Consider the following 14,578-nt stretch of genomic DNA (forward strand, 5'->3'; position numbering starts at 1 on the left):
ACGATATACATAATTTAAAAAAAAAAATCCAGATATGACACAATTCTAATTTTATCATATTTATTATAGACTTTGTTATACATGCAAATAATTTGTAATTTAATACTGTTAATATAAGTGCTGTGAGTTTGTTTGTTTTTATTTTTTTTGTACTTTTAAAAGAATTTATATTATTCTTGATTGATGTATTTTTATTCATTTGAGTGAATAAATGTGTTATATTTTATTAAAAAAGTAGGACACAATTTAAAATTTTAAATAATTTTTTTAATAAAAATGTTGATTATTTATAAGTATCAAAAACTTGTTTACATTAATAAATTATATATAAAAAATGTTGCTCTTAAAAGTTGAACCATTGACCAGGGTGCACCCATTTAATAATAAGAAAATATTGATAAAAAACAGTTGTTAAGAAATAAATATTAATATTTTATTATTAATATATAATTATAAAAATTCAATATAATATATATTTTTAAAATAAATATATTTTACACTATCAGTAAATCGTATCTGTTTGATCTTTAAAGTATTTGACTTTATAATTTAAGTAATTGTAAAGTAATATATAACTTAGTGGTTTGGTGATTATGACAACTTATGTGCACCGGCGGATCTTATTCAAAATATCAGAGGAGCGATACATACTAACTAAAATATTATAATTAAAATTCATAAAAGTCATATATAATATAATTTTTTTTTATGTTTAAATTTTTTTATGAGGCCCTATTAAGTAAATACCGAAATAAAAATCGTAAATAACTTAAAATAGAGCGAAATACAAAAATTACCTGGAGTGGGGTACAACTTATTCTTCTTTGTACCAGTCTTTCTTTGTCGTCCTCTTGCTCGTCTGAATCAAACATGCTATCCTTTATTATTGTCTTTTTCATACTTGGTCTTCTTGCTTCTCATTGAGTTTCTTCAAACGTTCAACGACCCCGTCCTTAATCCCTTTTCAAACATCAAGCACTTTAGCCCCTCATTTAATCCACCTACCTCTATCGCCATTTTTTTTTTGAATTTTTCAATATATTCCCATAAGGTATCTTTCTTCTTCTATTGGATCCTATTAAAGACGACTATTATCTTCGTCTGCCACTTTTGAGCTGTGAATTGAGTCATAAATATATCACATAGTTTCTTTCAAGAGTTGATAGAGCCATCAAGTATGGTTTTAAACTACATCATAATCGCTCCCTTAAAGGTCAAGACAAACATTTTACATTTCATCGTGCTTGTAGTGTGGTGATAGTCGAACATGATGTTCACATGTTACTATGATTGTTCGGATCCTCAATCCCATAGTAAATATCTAATATTAACAATTTTTTAAGTAACTTGGTGATCCTACTATCAAGAATATGTTTAGAGAACGAGTTCCTCATGTGGTCAGAGGGGGCATGAGCTTGAGGGCGTATAGATGCCTTATTCGCCTTCGAAATCATGAAAGGGAGATTGGTGAGCTCGAGGATTGTGACACTTTGGTGATCTAGGATTTTCCCGATGTTTTGAGGCGGTGTTGCTGACAACCACCTGAGGTCTGGCTTTAAGATTGTTGCACAGTGTTACCTCTCATTGTGTGTGACCTTGGGATCCGGCTATTTGTCGATTTTCTTCCATTCGTAGGGATCTTTCAGCCATAAGATGTGCATTATGTTGTTGTACCCAACTGTAAATGGTAGTGATCAACTCATTATCTTTTTGCGTTTCAAAGTTGGTATGAAGTTGTTGAATGCTCTATAACATTTTCGGTTTAGAAACTTGTGCTTGTAGTAGAGGTTTCTTAGAGGATTTACCTTGAAACAATTGCTAAAAAAGGTTGGAAAGACGACAAGTTATGGAAGTGCTTCATCCAACAGGTAGAGAACACAAAGCCTGAGTAGAATAGACATTTGGAGAAGTTACTGAGATTGGATCGGCTTCTCATGCGAGGGGATGCGAAACCTCTTGTGCGGGAGAGATGACTAATGCGAGAGCTACCGCCATAACGCTGACATTGCAATGTGCAACTATCTAAACAGACTTGGAAGATGCCATTACTATAGGAAATAGTTTATTGAGATTAGATTGAACAAGCAACAAAAAGGATTTCATGAGAATCAAAAGACAATTCTCATAGACGACACCATTATTCTAGTGCAAAATTAGAAAATTGATGACACGTAGATATATAACTCTTCTAATATGATGGTGTAGGTCTCCAAATTTCAATGCGATGAAACAACATCATACCTACAAGATTAACATTTTCGATACGAGATTATTTGATATAAGACAGGTTTTATTAAGTGTTTGACCCACCCAAAACAATCAAGACTATCCATTGATTGATGAGAGTATATATATATTTTTTTAAAAAAAATAAAAAACTTAATCCATTATTTGAATATTATTTGAATGAAGACATTTAGTAACTTAAACTACTTACCCAAAGTAGATGCCATAATATATAAATTCATTCAAGAGTGTTGTAATCCCAAAAAACCTGTTACTCTTTACTGTACATTTTCTTCTCAGGCGTTGACTTCAGTCCAACGAATTGATGGATTCTCCTTCTTTTTCTTCTCCTCCTTCCTCTCCTTCTCCTTCTTCTTTATCCTCCAATTCCCGATTCATGCACGACGTGTTCATCAATTTTAGACGAGAAGACACTAGCAAAACTTTCGTTTCTGATCTCGATGTTGCTCTCTCCAAAGCCGGGGTCGAATCATACATCGATTATCACCTCCACAAGGAAACCGATCTGGATTCTGAACTACTGGGAGCAATAGAAGATGCTCGTATATCTATCATTGTCTTCTCCAAAAATTATGCAGAATCTAGTTGGTGTCTTAACGAGCTGGAAAAAATTATGGAATGCCGCAAAATTCTTGGCCAATTTGTTGTCCCTGTATTTTATGATGTTAACCCTTCCGATGTTCGTCACCAGAGGGGTGATTTTGGACAAGTTTTGAGCGATACTGCAAAAGAAGTACACTTTCGTTCGGAAGGAGAAGAAAAAATGGAAAATGTGTTGTCAAATTGGAGCTCTGCACTCTTCGAAGCTGCTAATTTGTCTGGTTGGCATGTCCCTAATTACAGGTAAATCAGCATTTTTTTAGTTTCTTAGGGTTTTTTTGTTTGTTTCCGGAGCATATTTTTGACCTTGTATAGTTATTATTACAATCCAAGGTATCAAGATGAACTAGTGCAGCAAATTGTTGAGGCTGTTTTGAGAAAGCTGCAAAGAGAATCTTTGTTTATTGCCTCATTTCCAGTTGGACTGGAGTCCTATGTGGAAGAAGTGACTGACATTATAGAAAATCATTCTGGCCAAGTTTGCTTGATAGGGATCTGCGGAATGGGTGGATCCGGTAAAACAACCGTAGCCAAATCCATCTATAATCAAATTCATTGGGGTTTTATGAATAGAAGTTTCATTGCAAATGTTAGAGAAGTTTGTGAGCAAAATAACGGGATTATTCAGTTACAACAACAATTACTTTCAAATATCAAGAAAAAAAAAGTGATGATAGATAGCGTAGAATCAGGGGAAATGATGATCAATGATCTTCAGGACACTAAAGTACTCGTTGTACTCGATGATGTGACCACATTTGAACAGCTAAAAGCGCTATGTGCAAATTTTAGATTGTTTGGTCCAGGAAGTGTATTCATTGTTACTACTAGAGATGCAGGCCTGCTTAAGCTCGTTAACGCGGACTATGTCTGCACAATGAAGGAAATGGAGGTAGATGAGTCCCTTGAGCTTTTCAGCTGGCATGCTTTTAGACAGCCTATTCCAAAGAAACAATTCAGTGAACTCTCGAGGAAAGTAGTTGCTTATTGCGGAGGATTACCATTGGCTCTTGAAGTCCTTGGTTCTAACTTATATGGGCGGTCAAAAGAAGATTGGAAAAATGTGCTCTTTGGATTTAGCAGAATTCCTAATCGTGATATGCAAAAGATAATGAGACTAAGTTATGATGGTTTAATGCATGATATGGAAAAGGATATGTTTCTAGATATATGTTGTTTCTTTATAGGTAAGGACATATCCTATGTTACGGAAATACTAAATGGCTGCGGATTTCTGGCTGATATTGGGATAGCCGTCCTTGTAGAGCGGAGCCTTGTAAAAATTGAGAAGAATAACAAGCTTGGAATGCATGATTTGATAAGAGACATGGGAAGAGAAATTGTTCGCGAACAGTCAGCTATAGAGCCTGGGAAGCGTAGTCGATTGTGGTTTCACGAGGATGTACATCAGATTTTGACCACAAATTCTGTAAGAACTTTAATCACCTTTATCAAGATCAGATGACTCTTTATTTGTTTCTGAACTGTTTTGCCTTGTTATGTTCCTTACAAGTGTGCTTAGGCTGCAATTCTATAGTTTCATACATCACTTTGCTTCTAGCAAAAAAAAAAAGGGTTCCTTTTATTTTAATGTTTTCCTCACATGTAGGGAACAAAAGTTGTAGAGGGACTGGTTTTGAAGTTGGAAAGTGCTGTGAGAGTTCGCTTCAATACTAATTCTTTCAAGAAGATGAGGAAGCTCAGACTTCTACAACTTGATGGTGTTGACCTCAATGGAAATTATGGGAACCTTTCTAAAAAACTGAGATGGCTTCATTGGCGAGGATTTACCTTGGACTATATACCTGATGAATTTTATCAAGGAAATCTAGTTGTTATCGACTTAAAATACAGCAATATTAAAAAAGTTTGGAATAAAACCCAGGTGTAGTATTAACATTTTATTTTGAAACTAGAAGTTGTTTATAATTAATTATAATTGTTGCCACCATTTTATTTTCCATTTTTCTCTAATTTTTATTTTAAACATTTATCTTCTATCAGGTGCTAGTGAATCTAAAAATTCTCAATCTTAGTCATTCGAGATACTTGAAAAGAGGCCCAGACTTTTCAAAAATACCAAATCTTGAAAAGCTCATAATGAAGGATTGTCCATCTTTGTCCAAAATACACCCATCCATTGGAGATCTCAACAATATTCTTCTGATAAATTTGAAGGACTGTACAAGCCTTAGCCATCTTCCAAAGAAGATGTATCAACTGAAATCTTTGGAAACTCTCATCCTTTCGGGTTGTTCAAAGCTTGACAAGTTGGAAGAAGACATAATGCAAATGGAATCCTTGGTGACGCTGATTGCAGACAATACAGCTGTTAAAGAAGTGCCCTTTTCAGTAGCAAGATCGAACATCGATTATATATCCCTAAGTGGATATGAAGGACTCTCACGCGATGTTCTTCCTTCTCTCATTTGGTCTTGGATGTCACCAACCATGAGGTCTCTTCCCTATATTTCCCCATTTAGGAACATTACATATTATCTAGCTTCTATCAATGAACAGAAAAATAACTTGGGCTTTCTATCACCAACGGTTAGCAACCTTTTACAACTGAGAATAATAGGGGTACGATTCCGCTCAAAGATTCAACTTACTCAAGAGTTACGAAGAATTCTTGATGATCAATATGATGTTAGATTTACCGAAGTGGAAACATCACATGCACCACAAATCTCAAATCTTTCCCTGAGATCACTTTTGATTGGAATGGGAAGTTTCCACATGGTTATCGATACTCTTAGCAAGAGCATATCACAGGTTCCTTTCCTATCCTCTTGGCTTTTTCTAACCTTTATCTATTATAACATGTTAAATCTAAAGCGCCACATAATGTAGCATATATACCTCAATGCTTTACTTCTAAGCAGTTTTGTATTCTCAATAATTTAGATTAGCTGTCACCCTTATAAAACTTTTTTTTAGTGTTATTGTATGTAACTACTATCTCACAGTAACTAGATCAGAAACTGTTAATGTCTGCTGTGCACTTGTTCCTTTACTCTCAATATTAGTAGGAACCCACCCACAGTGAATGTTACTACACCATTACTATTTTCTGTTTAGGAAGAATTGATTTACTTGCTAGAACTGATTATGTGGAGTAAAGCATAGCTAACAAGGTATTTTACATTACTGACAACTGTACAGCTTCTGATGTCTTAAAGAGAAAACATAGCAGAAAATAAATAAGTAAATAGTAGGATTCTCTAAGTTTCTGATTTACCTGTTGGTTTGCAACTGTTCATAAAATAAAACTTCATTCACATAGAGCAGTAAGATCATAGATCTGTAGGAGGAATTGTGTACAAAGATATACTATGACATTTGTTATTGTTAAACTATGATTTTTGAGCAGGAAAGACATGAGAAATCTATGAAGTATACCAAGCTGTAAATATAATAAAATATGTAGGTTTTTGAGAAAATGATACCTCAACGGGGAAACAATTAATCTGTCAATTAACAAACCGCTTATTTTGATAAGATCTATTAATTTTGTAACTGAGAAATATTGGAAGAAAAATGAGAACATGATTGTATGGGTGAGAGTTACTCAATAAGTTCAATAGAGAAGAAAGATTGTTAGGTGTGTTTTGAAAGGTGCCACCTATATCTTTTTTTGACATGACAAAATTTGGAATACGTTGACACTAAATTGATGAAGTGGCGATGATAGGATTTGCGACTCTGTTTTAATAAATTATAAATAGTTTCTAAGATTACAAACTGATCCTAGAATATTAACTAATATGCCCTACATAGTAATATCAAAGATATTCTATGATATTAAATATATTCTAATATGTGATATTATTTTATATTATAAAATACTCATTACAAGTTGAAGGATATTTATTTTTTTAATGGGAAAAAGGATATCCCCGAGGGCATATTAGTTCTTTCGACTAGCTTCCTAGTTTATAGTTTTCTTTATGCAGTACTCATTTATATTCTTAAACATATTAGCCTTTTGGAATTGGGATTGACATTTACAAAAAGTCCATTTGAATAGTATAAGCACTTAATTAAGTTAGCATATGCTCTTGATACAGGGATTAACAACCAATGATTCTGGTGAATATTTCCTTCCGGGGGACAATTATCCTTCTTGGTTAGCCTATACAAGTGAAGGATCTTCCGTACATTTTCAAGTGCCTGAGGATAGTGATTTCTGCATGAAGGGAATAACTTTATGTGTTGTTTATTCATCAACATCTGAAAACATGGCTGCTGAATGTCTCGCCAGTGTTATTATAATTAACTACACTAAATTCACCGTTCATACATACAAGCGAGATACAATAATGTCCTCTAACGATGAAGATTGGAAGAACGTAGCATCAAATCTAGGACCTGGCGACAATGTGGAGATATTTGTAGCTTTTGGGCATGGGTTGATTGTTAAGAAGGCAGCTGTCTATCTATTATATGACCGGTCAATTACTATGGAAGTTTCTGCTGATGAGAAAGACGGTTCGATGAATGATGTTGTTCCTATGTTTGGTTTGTGGAGTTGTGATTATAAAAAGGATGAAACAAGTAAAAGATACCAGGAAATTCTGAATCAATCAGAGAAAGCTGATGAGATAGAGGTTTTGGGGAATGATGTTTACGGCAACAAAAGGTAGAAAAATTGTTTTGCATTTGATTGTATTATTTTAAAATTGATTTAGGAGAAATGGTTGTTTGAATCAAAACATTTCATTTTTAATAATAAAATTCATCTCATCTGGCCTTTATTTTTTGGTATGTTTTATTTAAAGTTCTATTTCACTAAGACCCTTTCTGCAAATATGAAAAATTGCATGTAAAAACAAAAAACTCAAATATAGGTTATAACTAAAAGTCATTAAGCCTTGCTATATGCTATTGCTGAAAGCCTCTTTAACATGTGACTAAATTTTCTTTTTTTAAATAAATATGATACCTATCATGTATAGCATATAGAAATATTTTTATCATTCGTATAAAAAAGAGAAAAGAAGAGAAGGGTCAAAATGTACTAATCTTTTTTTGTTTTAATAGGTTGGCTTCTGCAGCTGCAGCCTCTCATGAACATGGACAGATTTATGGTGTTATGGATGAGTTGGAAAAACTTAAGAGCTCTGTTGAATGCTTAAGATTTGAGCTCCTTGATGCACAGGAGAAACAGGAACAATATTATGTTGTGCAAAGAAGGCTCGAAGATGTGCTTCATCTTGCAGATGACTTACTAGATGAGTTTGTTATTGAAGGTATGAGATACAAAGTGAATGCAGGTGATAAGAAAAAGATGTCACGGGTATTTCGTTCATTATCTTTGAACCATACTTATCTTCGCCGAACAATGGTTCCTAAATTTGAAAAAATAAAAAAAATGTTTGATGATGTGGCGGCAGAAATAGCTAAGTTGAATTTAAGCCCAAAAGCTGCGGTGATTAAGCAAACTGACAGCTTAAGGAACAAATCTATTTTGTTTTTGTTAGAATCAGATATCGTTGGAAGAGAAGATGATAAAAAGGAAATTATAAATCTCTTGAGGCAACCACGTGGAAATATATCATCCATTGCTATTGTTGGTATGGGAGGTATAGGCAAGACAGCTCTTGCTCAGTTCGTATATAATGATGTGGAAGTGCAAAATCATTTTGAAAAAAAAATGTGGGTATGTGTATCTCGTAACTTTGATGTCAAGACTATTGTGAAGAAAATGTTGGAGTCATTAATCGATTGCAAAATTGATGATAAGTTATCCATTGAATACATACAACATAAACTTCATGAAAATTTAGCTGGTGAAAGGTATTTGTTAGTCTTGGATGGCATTTGGTATTCTAGTCATGAAAACTGGACTCAATTGAGAACTTATTTGATGTGCGGTGCTGAAGATAGTAAGGTTTTAATGACAACTCGTGATAGCAGTCTGGCAGAGAGACTGGAAGCAAGCGACCTCTATTTTTTGAGTGGTTTGACTCTAGATGTATCTTGGAGTATTTTAAAGAAAATGATATTTAGGAATGAAACCAATGGAGTGGATCAAAAACTTGAATCAATTGGTAAACAAATAGCAGAAAAGTGCATGGGACTTCCACTAGCAGTTAGAACACTGGGCGGCCTATTACAGTGTAAAAGTGAAGAAACGGAATGCATGGATGTCTTACAAGGAGTGTTTTCGGAATTAGCCGAACACAGAGAAAGCATCATACTACCAATCTTGAAAATGAGTTACCAAAGTTTATCACCTCGGTTAAGACAATGTTTTTCTTATTGCTCTTTATTTCCTAAGGATTGGGAAATCGAGAAGGATCTATTGATTCAACTTTGGATGGCACAGGGTTATCTTCAATGCTCAAATGAAAAGGAACTCATGGAAGACACTGGTGAAGAATTTGTGAAGATTTTCTTGATGAGGTCATTTTTCCAAGATGCAAAAGTGGGTGAAGATGGTGATATAGTTAGTTTCAAAATGCATGATTTAATGCATGATCTTGCAATGCAAGCAGCTGGCAGTGACTGTTGTCACTTGGACAGTGTAATAAAAAGCCGTGTACGAAGAGCCATGCATGTATCGCTGGAAGCCAATGCAGTTCATTTGTTAGACTCATTTGATGGAAGCAGGTTGCGAACTTTGATTTTGCTGTCTTCCGATGAGGAGGAATTGAATGAGGATGAATTGTCAGTCATTTCAAAATTCGAACAGTTGCGTGTCTTGAAGCTGTCGAATTGTTCTTTAAGCAAGTCTTCTAGATCAATTGGAAAAATGAAACATTTAAGATATCTTAACTTGTCAAATTGTAGAGGACTGGGAAGTCTTTACAAATCCTTGAGCAGTCTTGTTTTGTTACAAACACTAACATTGACACCTAATGAAAAAGTGGAGCTTTCTACAAAGGTTGTATCAAAATTGATCAATTTGAGACACCTTCACATCTCTGATTGGGAAGCCTCCAGAGATAAGACACCATTTGGATTTGTAAAACTGAGCATTTGGCAGCATAAGAGGATGAATTTTTCAAGGTGGCTTTCTCCACTGACAAATATTGTTGAAATATCTTTCTTTTTGTGTGGAAGTCTCCAGTTTCTCCCACCATTGGAGCGTCTCCCGTTCCTTAAGTCACTTCATATAGGTTTCCTTGAAGAACTGGAGTACATATATTATGAACAAGATTTTTCTTCCGTGTTCTTTCCATCTCTAAAGAGCCTCTCTTTGCAGTTTTGTTACAAGTTGAGGGGATGGAGGAAGATGGGAGATGATTTCAATAATACTAACTCTTCACAAAATCTCTTCTTGCCTGCCTTTCCTCGTTTGTCTCAATTATCAATCATAGGATGTTTGAAGTTGACTTGCATACCTGCCTTTCCAAATCTTGAAATCGGATTGGAATTGTATGATAGTAGTGTGGAAACATTGGTAACAACACTGAACAAGGAAGCATTGAATGGCTTCCCTGCTCTTTCCATGCTCAAATCCTTGCATATTGACGGAGTGAGCCTGGATGTGAAAAGTATCCCGAGTGATTGGATGAAAAATCTCACTTCTCTCCAGTTTCTTCATATTAATTGGTTTTCATCTCAAACATTCCGGGATACAGAAACTTGGTTTGAGAACAACTCCGAGTGTCTTCCTTCTCTACAAATAATTGGCTTTCATAATTGTGAAGAGGTAGAGGTATTGCCTGATTGGATCTGCAACCTCTCATCGCTTCAGCATCTGAAGATGCATGATTGCATCAATTTAGCATCACTGCCCAATAGAATGTCCAGTCTAACCAACTTACAGACCCTAGAAATCATTGGATGTCCCCTCGTAGTTGAAGAATGCCAGAAACAAACGGGTGAAACTTGGGACAAAATTTGTGATACGCCTTTAACGCATGTGTATGAGTGGAGGGGTAAAAAGGGAAATAGGGAGGAAGGGGTAAGGATTGAAAGGAGGAATGATGAAGTGGGGGTGGAATTGGGAGGGAAAATAACTAATTACTCAGGGGGCAGTAAGAGAGTGGAGGAAGGGATTGAAGAAATCAGTGAACACACACAGAAGAGAATAAAGGGAGACCTGACGTATGGTGTGAGGCATTCAAGAAGCAGTTTGGTGGCTGAGCAGTCAGAGTCATTGTTATTATGAGAATATTAGTATCTTCATTTACCAATTTGTAAGGAGCTAGTCTTCATTCCATCTTAGTACTATTTTTCATTGTAAGAAGTTAGTCACAATCTTCAATATGCATCTATTCCATTACTTCCGGCTATTACACTTTTGTTATCTGTTATCACTGTTTTGGTCTATCATACAATATAAAAAAGCAAGATGAGTTCTTTGGCAAATTTGCCAAGTGTCACTCTCTTATGCATTCTCACAATTTCTTCTCATTCTATTTATAGTAAATTCTATTACTTCTTTATATTTTAACATTTTATTTTTTTAGTTATATTTATTTGTTATCATTATTCACTTTTGAGAATCTGAAACATCTTCCCTTTCCTCTTCATACACAAAGTATTTACTGTTTGGACCATTAAGAAATCGATTTTGTGCCTTGAAAACAACCAAAACCACGTTCACCAAAATCGATTTGGGGAAGAGGAAGAAACAAGCCGTTTCACCTCTTCTCCCTCTCCAAATCACACCCATATCAAAAACTTTGCCCCTCTTCTCTCTCTTTTGATTTCTGCTTCAAGATGACCATACCACAATTCTCTCCCTTATTCTATCTCTTTTCCGTCAACAACAACAATCTCTCTTCTCCCTCTGGTCTTCAAACCCAACGCGACCGAAATTCGCCGTTAAATGGAAAACAAAGTGAAACCCTTCTCATCTTTCATTGCAATCTCTCTTTCACTCCTCATTTTATTCATTCTCTCCATCTCTCATTAACATAGGGTTCAATCCCTCTTATTCTCAAAACACATTCTCAAAACACATGAAAGAAGATGCATAGGGTTTTAGAAACCAGTTTGATTTTGGTTATCAATTGTGAAAAGTTTTAGTTATCCAGCATTGAACCATCAACCACTTTGCCTGAGTTCTTGCGCACTCAAACTCGATTCAAGTGTTTCAAACTCAGTTGTGGTGAAGGTATATTATATTCTATTATTCTGCTTGATTTGGATTATGAATATCATTTTTAATCATTTTAATTTTCTCTATATTTTACTCTATTTTATTTTCTTAATTTTCAGCAATTCTGATTCTGATAAATTTTACTTTCGTTCTATTTCAATAATATTGTTTAATATAAGAATTTTTGGAATTCAGAATGTTGATTTCCTGAAATAAATAAATTAGAGAAAAATAATATAATACTTTTTGTGATTCAGATTCTGAATGTTGAATTGGTGAAATAAATAAATCAGATTTAAATACTCAAACTTGGATATATGCAAATTGAAGTTAATTCAATATGGTACCGATGTGGTTTATATAACTTATGCAGGTTTAGGGGCAATCATTTGAAGCAAATGAATTACTGGAGTGTCAAGGCATAAAGAGACATCAAGCAATTTTGTAGTGCTTTGAAGTTTGAAGTGCAAGGCATGAACTTCGTCAAAGGTCTTAGATTAGACACAACTACTAAGTAAGTTTAATCTTTATCATGTTTCTATATTTTGGCATCTGTAATATTTGAGATGTTTGATTAATGATGAATATTTTTCAGAGATATTGACTGTTGTATGTATTACCAGGTAGGGTTGGACACGAAATTACCGATTGAATCTGATCCAACCCGCGTGTTTTTTGAGACCTTAGTATTGTGTTTGGTTTATCTTATTTGAGCTATTTATGGTTATAGTTTTATCATTTGTGCAGATTTGGTAAACTTATGGTTATTGTTTTATCATTTGTGCAGGTTTGGTAATACTTCAAGAATCAAATGCTATATGATGCATAAGGATTCTCAAGGATTTATGGAATTGTTTTCCTCTAATGAGAAACATGGTTCAACATATTCTTCAACTGCAATGAAGGATTTCTATACTTCTGCGATGGATGCCGCTGATGATTCCACTGATGAAGAAGACTACAAGGATAAAATCAACCCATTCATACAAAATTCTACATAATCATTGACGGTGAAACCTACCGGAGGCAAAATAATCATCGACGGTATTGATATATCCGCCTTAGGCAAAATTCTGTTGTTGTATATCATTATATTTACCATATATTGTCTCCTATTGTCTTATTGGAATGAAATACCACTATGGTCTATTGTTATGTATCATTATATTTACCATATTAATGAATGTCTTGGTATTTCAAATTATTCTACTGCGAAGTGACTGTCTTGAGCGCCTGTTCCTATGCAAAACCAAGGATGACCTCCACAAAGATGTTCGCATGATGGAGTTCGCCGCCGTTTTGATAATGTGTTACCTATGGCTAAGGATGCATTTCATACTGTTATTTTGAGTTCATAGTGGAACTCATCTTGGACTTGGAGTGGTTGATCATATAAGTTTCCATCCTTTGGTTGATGCTTCATTGGACTGCTAGGTGTTTAGCTACTGACATGGGTTCTAAGCTACAAGGTTAGTGGTAGCGCGAACGGATCACTTTGTATTATATATTATATGTTAAAAGGCGTTATGTTTGTTGGAGCAACCAATTGGGTTGATAACTATAATGTCCTTCTATTATCTTTCTCATACCAGTATGTGAAATGATGCAGGTGGCACAAGTTTTATCATAGGACATGAATCTTGATTAGGATGTGAAATAATATGTTTGTTACTTTTTACTTTCCACTGAAACTGATTTTATTTTACAAATATTTAACCTCCTTAGTTTTACTCCACCTGCTTTTACTTATATGTGATTATGTTGTTTTTAGTCATTCTTAGTCAATAACACATTTTGTTTTGCTTTTACTTTAATTTCCTCTGTGCTGAACTTTTAGAAGATTAATTAACTATGTTGAGTTATCAACTCGTTATTGCTTCAAAAATTAAAAAGTGAAGTAATGGTTTTTGAAATAAGATAATATAAAAGTGAAAACTAATCTAATAGTTAAAGTATATATTTGTCTTTTTTTAGTTAATTGCTAAAGTCACTCATTATGAATAATAAATTTAGCATCATTACTTCACTGTCCCATGTGTTGTTCTTTAGAAAAATTTGAACCGGAGATGCGATACTATTTCAGATTCGTGATTTCTCATTAGTAATTCTTTACCTGAAGTATTAGTTTTGCTTATGAAGTTACAAATTGTATCTAATAGAATTCAATACATAGACCAACCTTTCTTTTCTTTTTGTAATAGTAGCTAATCATTTCAAATATTGTTTTTTTTCTAATTATTTTCTATTGAATCCCTTTGAAATGAGAGAAAATATTTTTTAAATATAAATTATGAAATATTATTTAATATTATTTTAGTTTTTATTTTGCAGGCTTACTATTCTTCTAATGCTTTCGCTTTGGCTTCAAGGAAGTCTTCCCCAAGGGTGACAAATGAGGCTATCCAAAAGGTTGTTAGTGTTCTTCTGGATTTTAATTAGGTTATTTTCATATTCGATTAATTATAAGTTTGATTGTGGTAATAACGAGTTTTTTCAAGTTTTGCTACTCAACAACAGTACTACAGAGTCGCTATTTTAGCATTTTCTACTAAATACCATATTGGAGAGCTACAGTGCTTTGTTTAAGTTTCGCTACGTTATAGCGCTATAAGACACATTTTTATATAAGTTTCAGGGCTGATGGTTATGAATAAGAATATTATTGTTCATGGC

At 34.1% G+C, this 14,578-nt stretch overlaps 1 protein-coding gene across 1 annotated transcript; it reads left to right on the plus strand.

Annotated features, from left to right (window-relative positions):
- The first annotated feature begins 2,455 nt into the window (after positions 1-2,455).
- LOC131616211 (uncharacterized) lies at positions 2,456-11,204 on the plus strand. The gene is made up of 6 exons (XM_058887480.1): positions 2,456-3,090; positions 3,181-4,276; positions 4,457-4,732; positions 4,852-5,622; positions 6,918-7,489; positions 7,891-11,204. Exons 1-6 carry the CDS (start codon positions 2,552-2,554, stop codon positions 10,967-10,969), a joined length of 6,333 nt encoding a protein of 2,110 aa, XP_058743463.1. The 5' UTR covers positions 2,456-2,551; the 3' UTR covers positions 10,970-11,204.
- Positions 11,205-14,578: the final 3,374 nt, after the last annotated feature.

Source organism: Vicia villosa, linkage group LG7 (genome assembly GCF_029867415.1).
Source record: "Vicia villosa cultivar HV-30 ecotype Madison, WI linkage group LG7, Vvil1.0, whole genome shotgun sequence".
NCBI lineage: Eukaryota > Viridiplantae > Streptophyta > Magnoliopsida > Fabales > Fabaceae > Vicia > Vicia villosa.

Excerpts from the sequence above, each read along its gene's own strand:
- LOC131616211 (XM_058887480.1), top strand. The coding sequence starts at position 2,552 with ATGGATTCTCCTTCTTTTTCTTCTCCTCCTTCCTCTCCTTCTCCTTCT. Across the intron at positions 4,277-4,456 it reads AGATTTTGACCACAAATTCT|GGAACAAAAGTTGTAGAGGG; the intron begins GTAAGAACTTTA and ends CCTCACATGTAG. Across the intron at positions 5,623-6,917 it reads TTAGCAAGAGCATATCACAG|GGATTAACAACCAATGATTC; the intron begins GTTCCTTTCCTA and ends CTCTTGATACAG.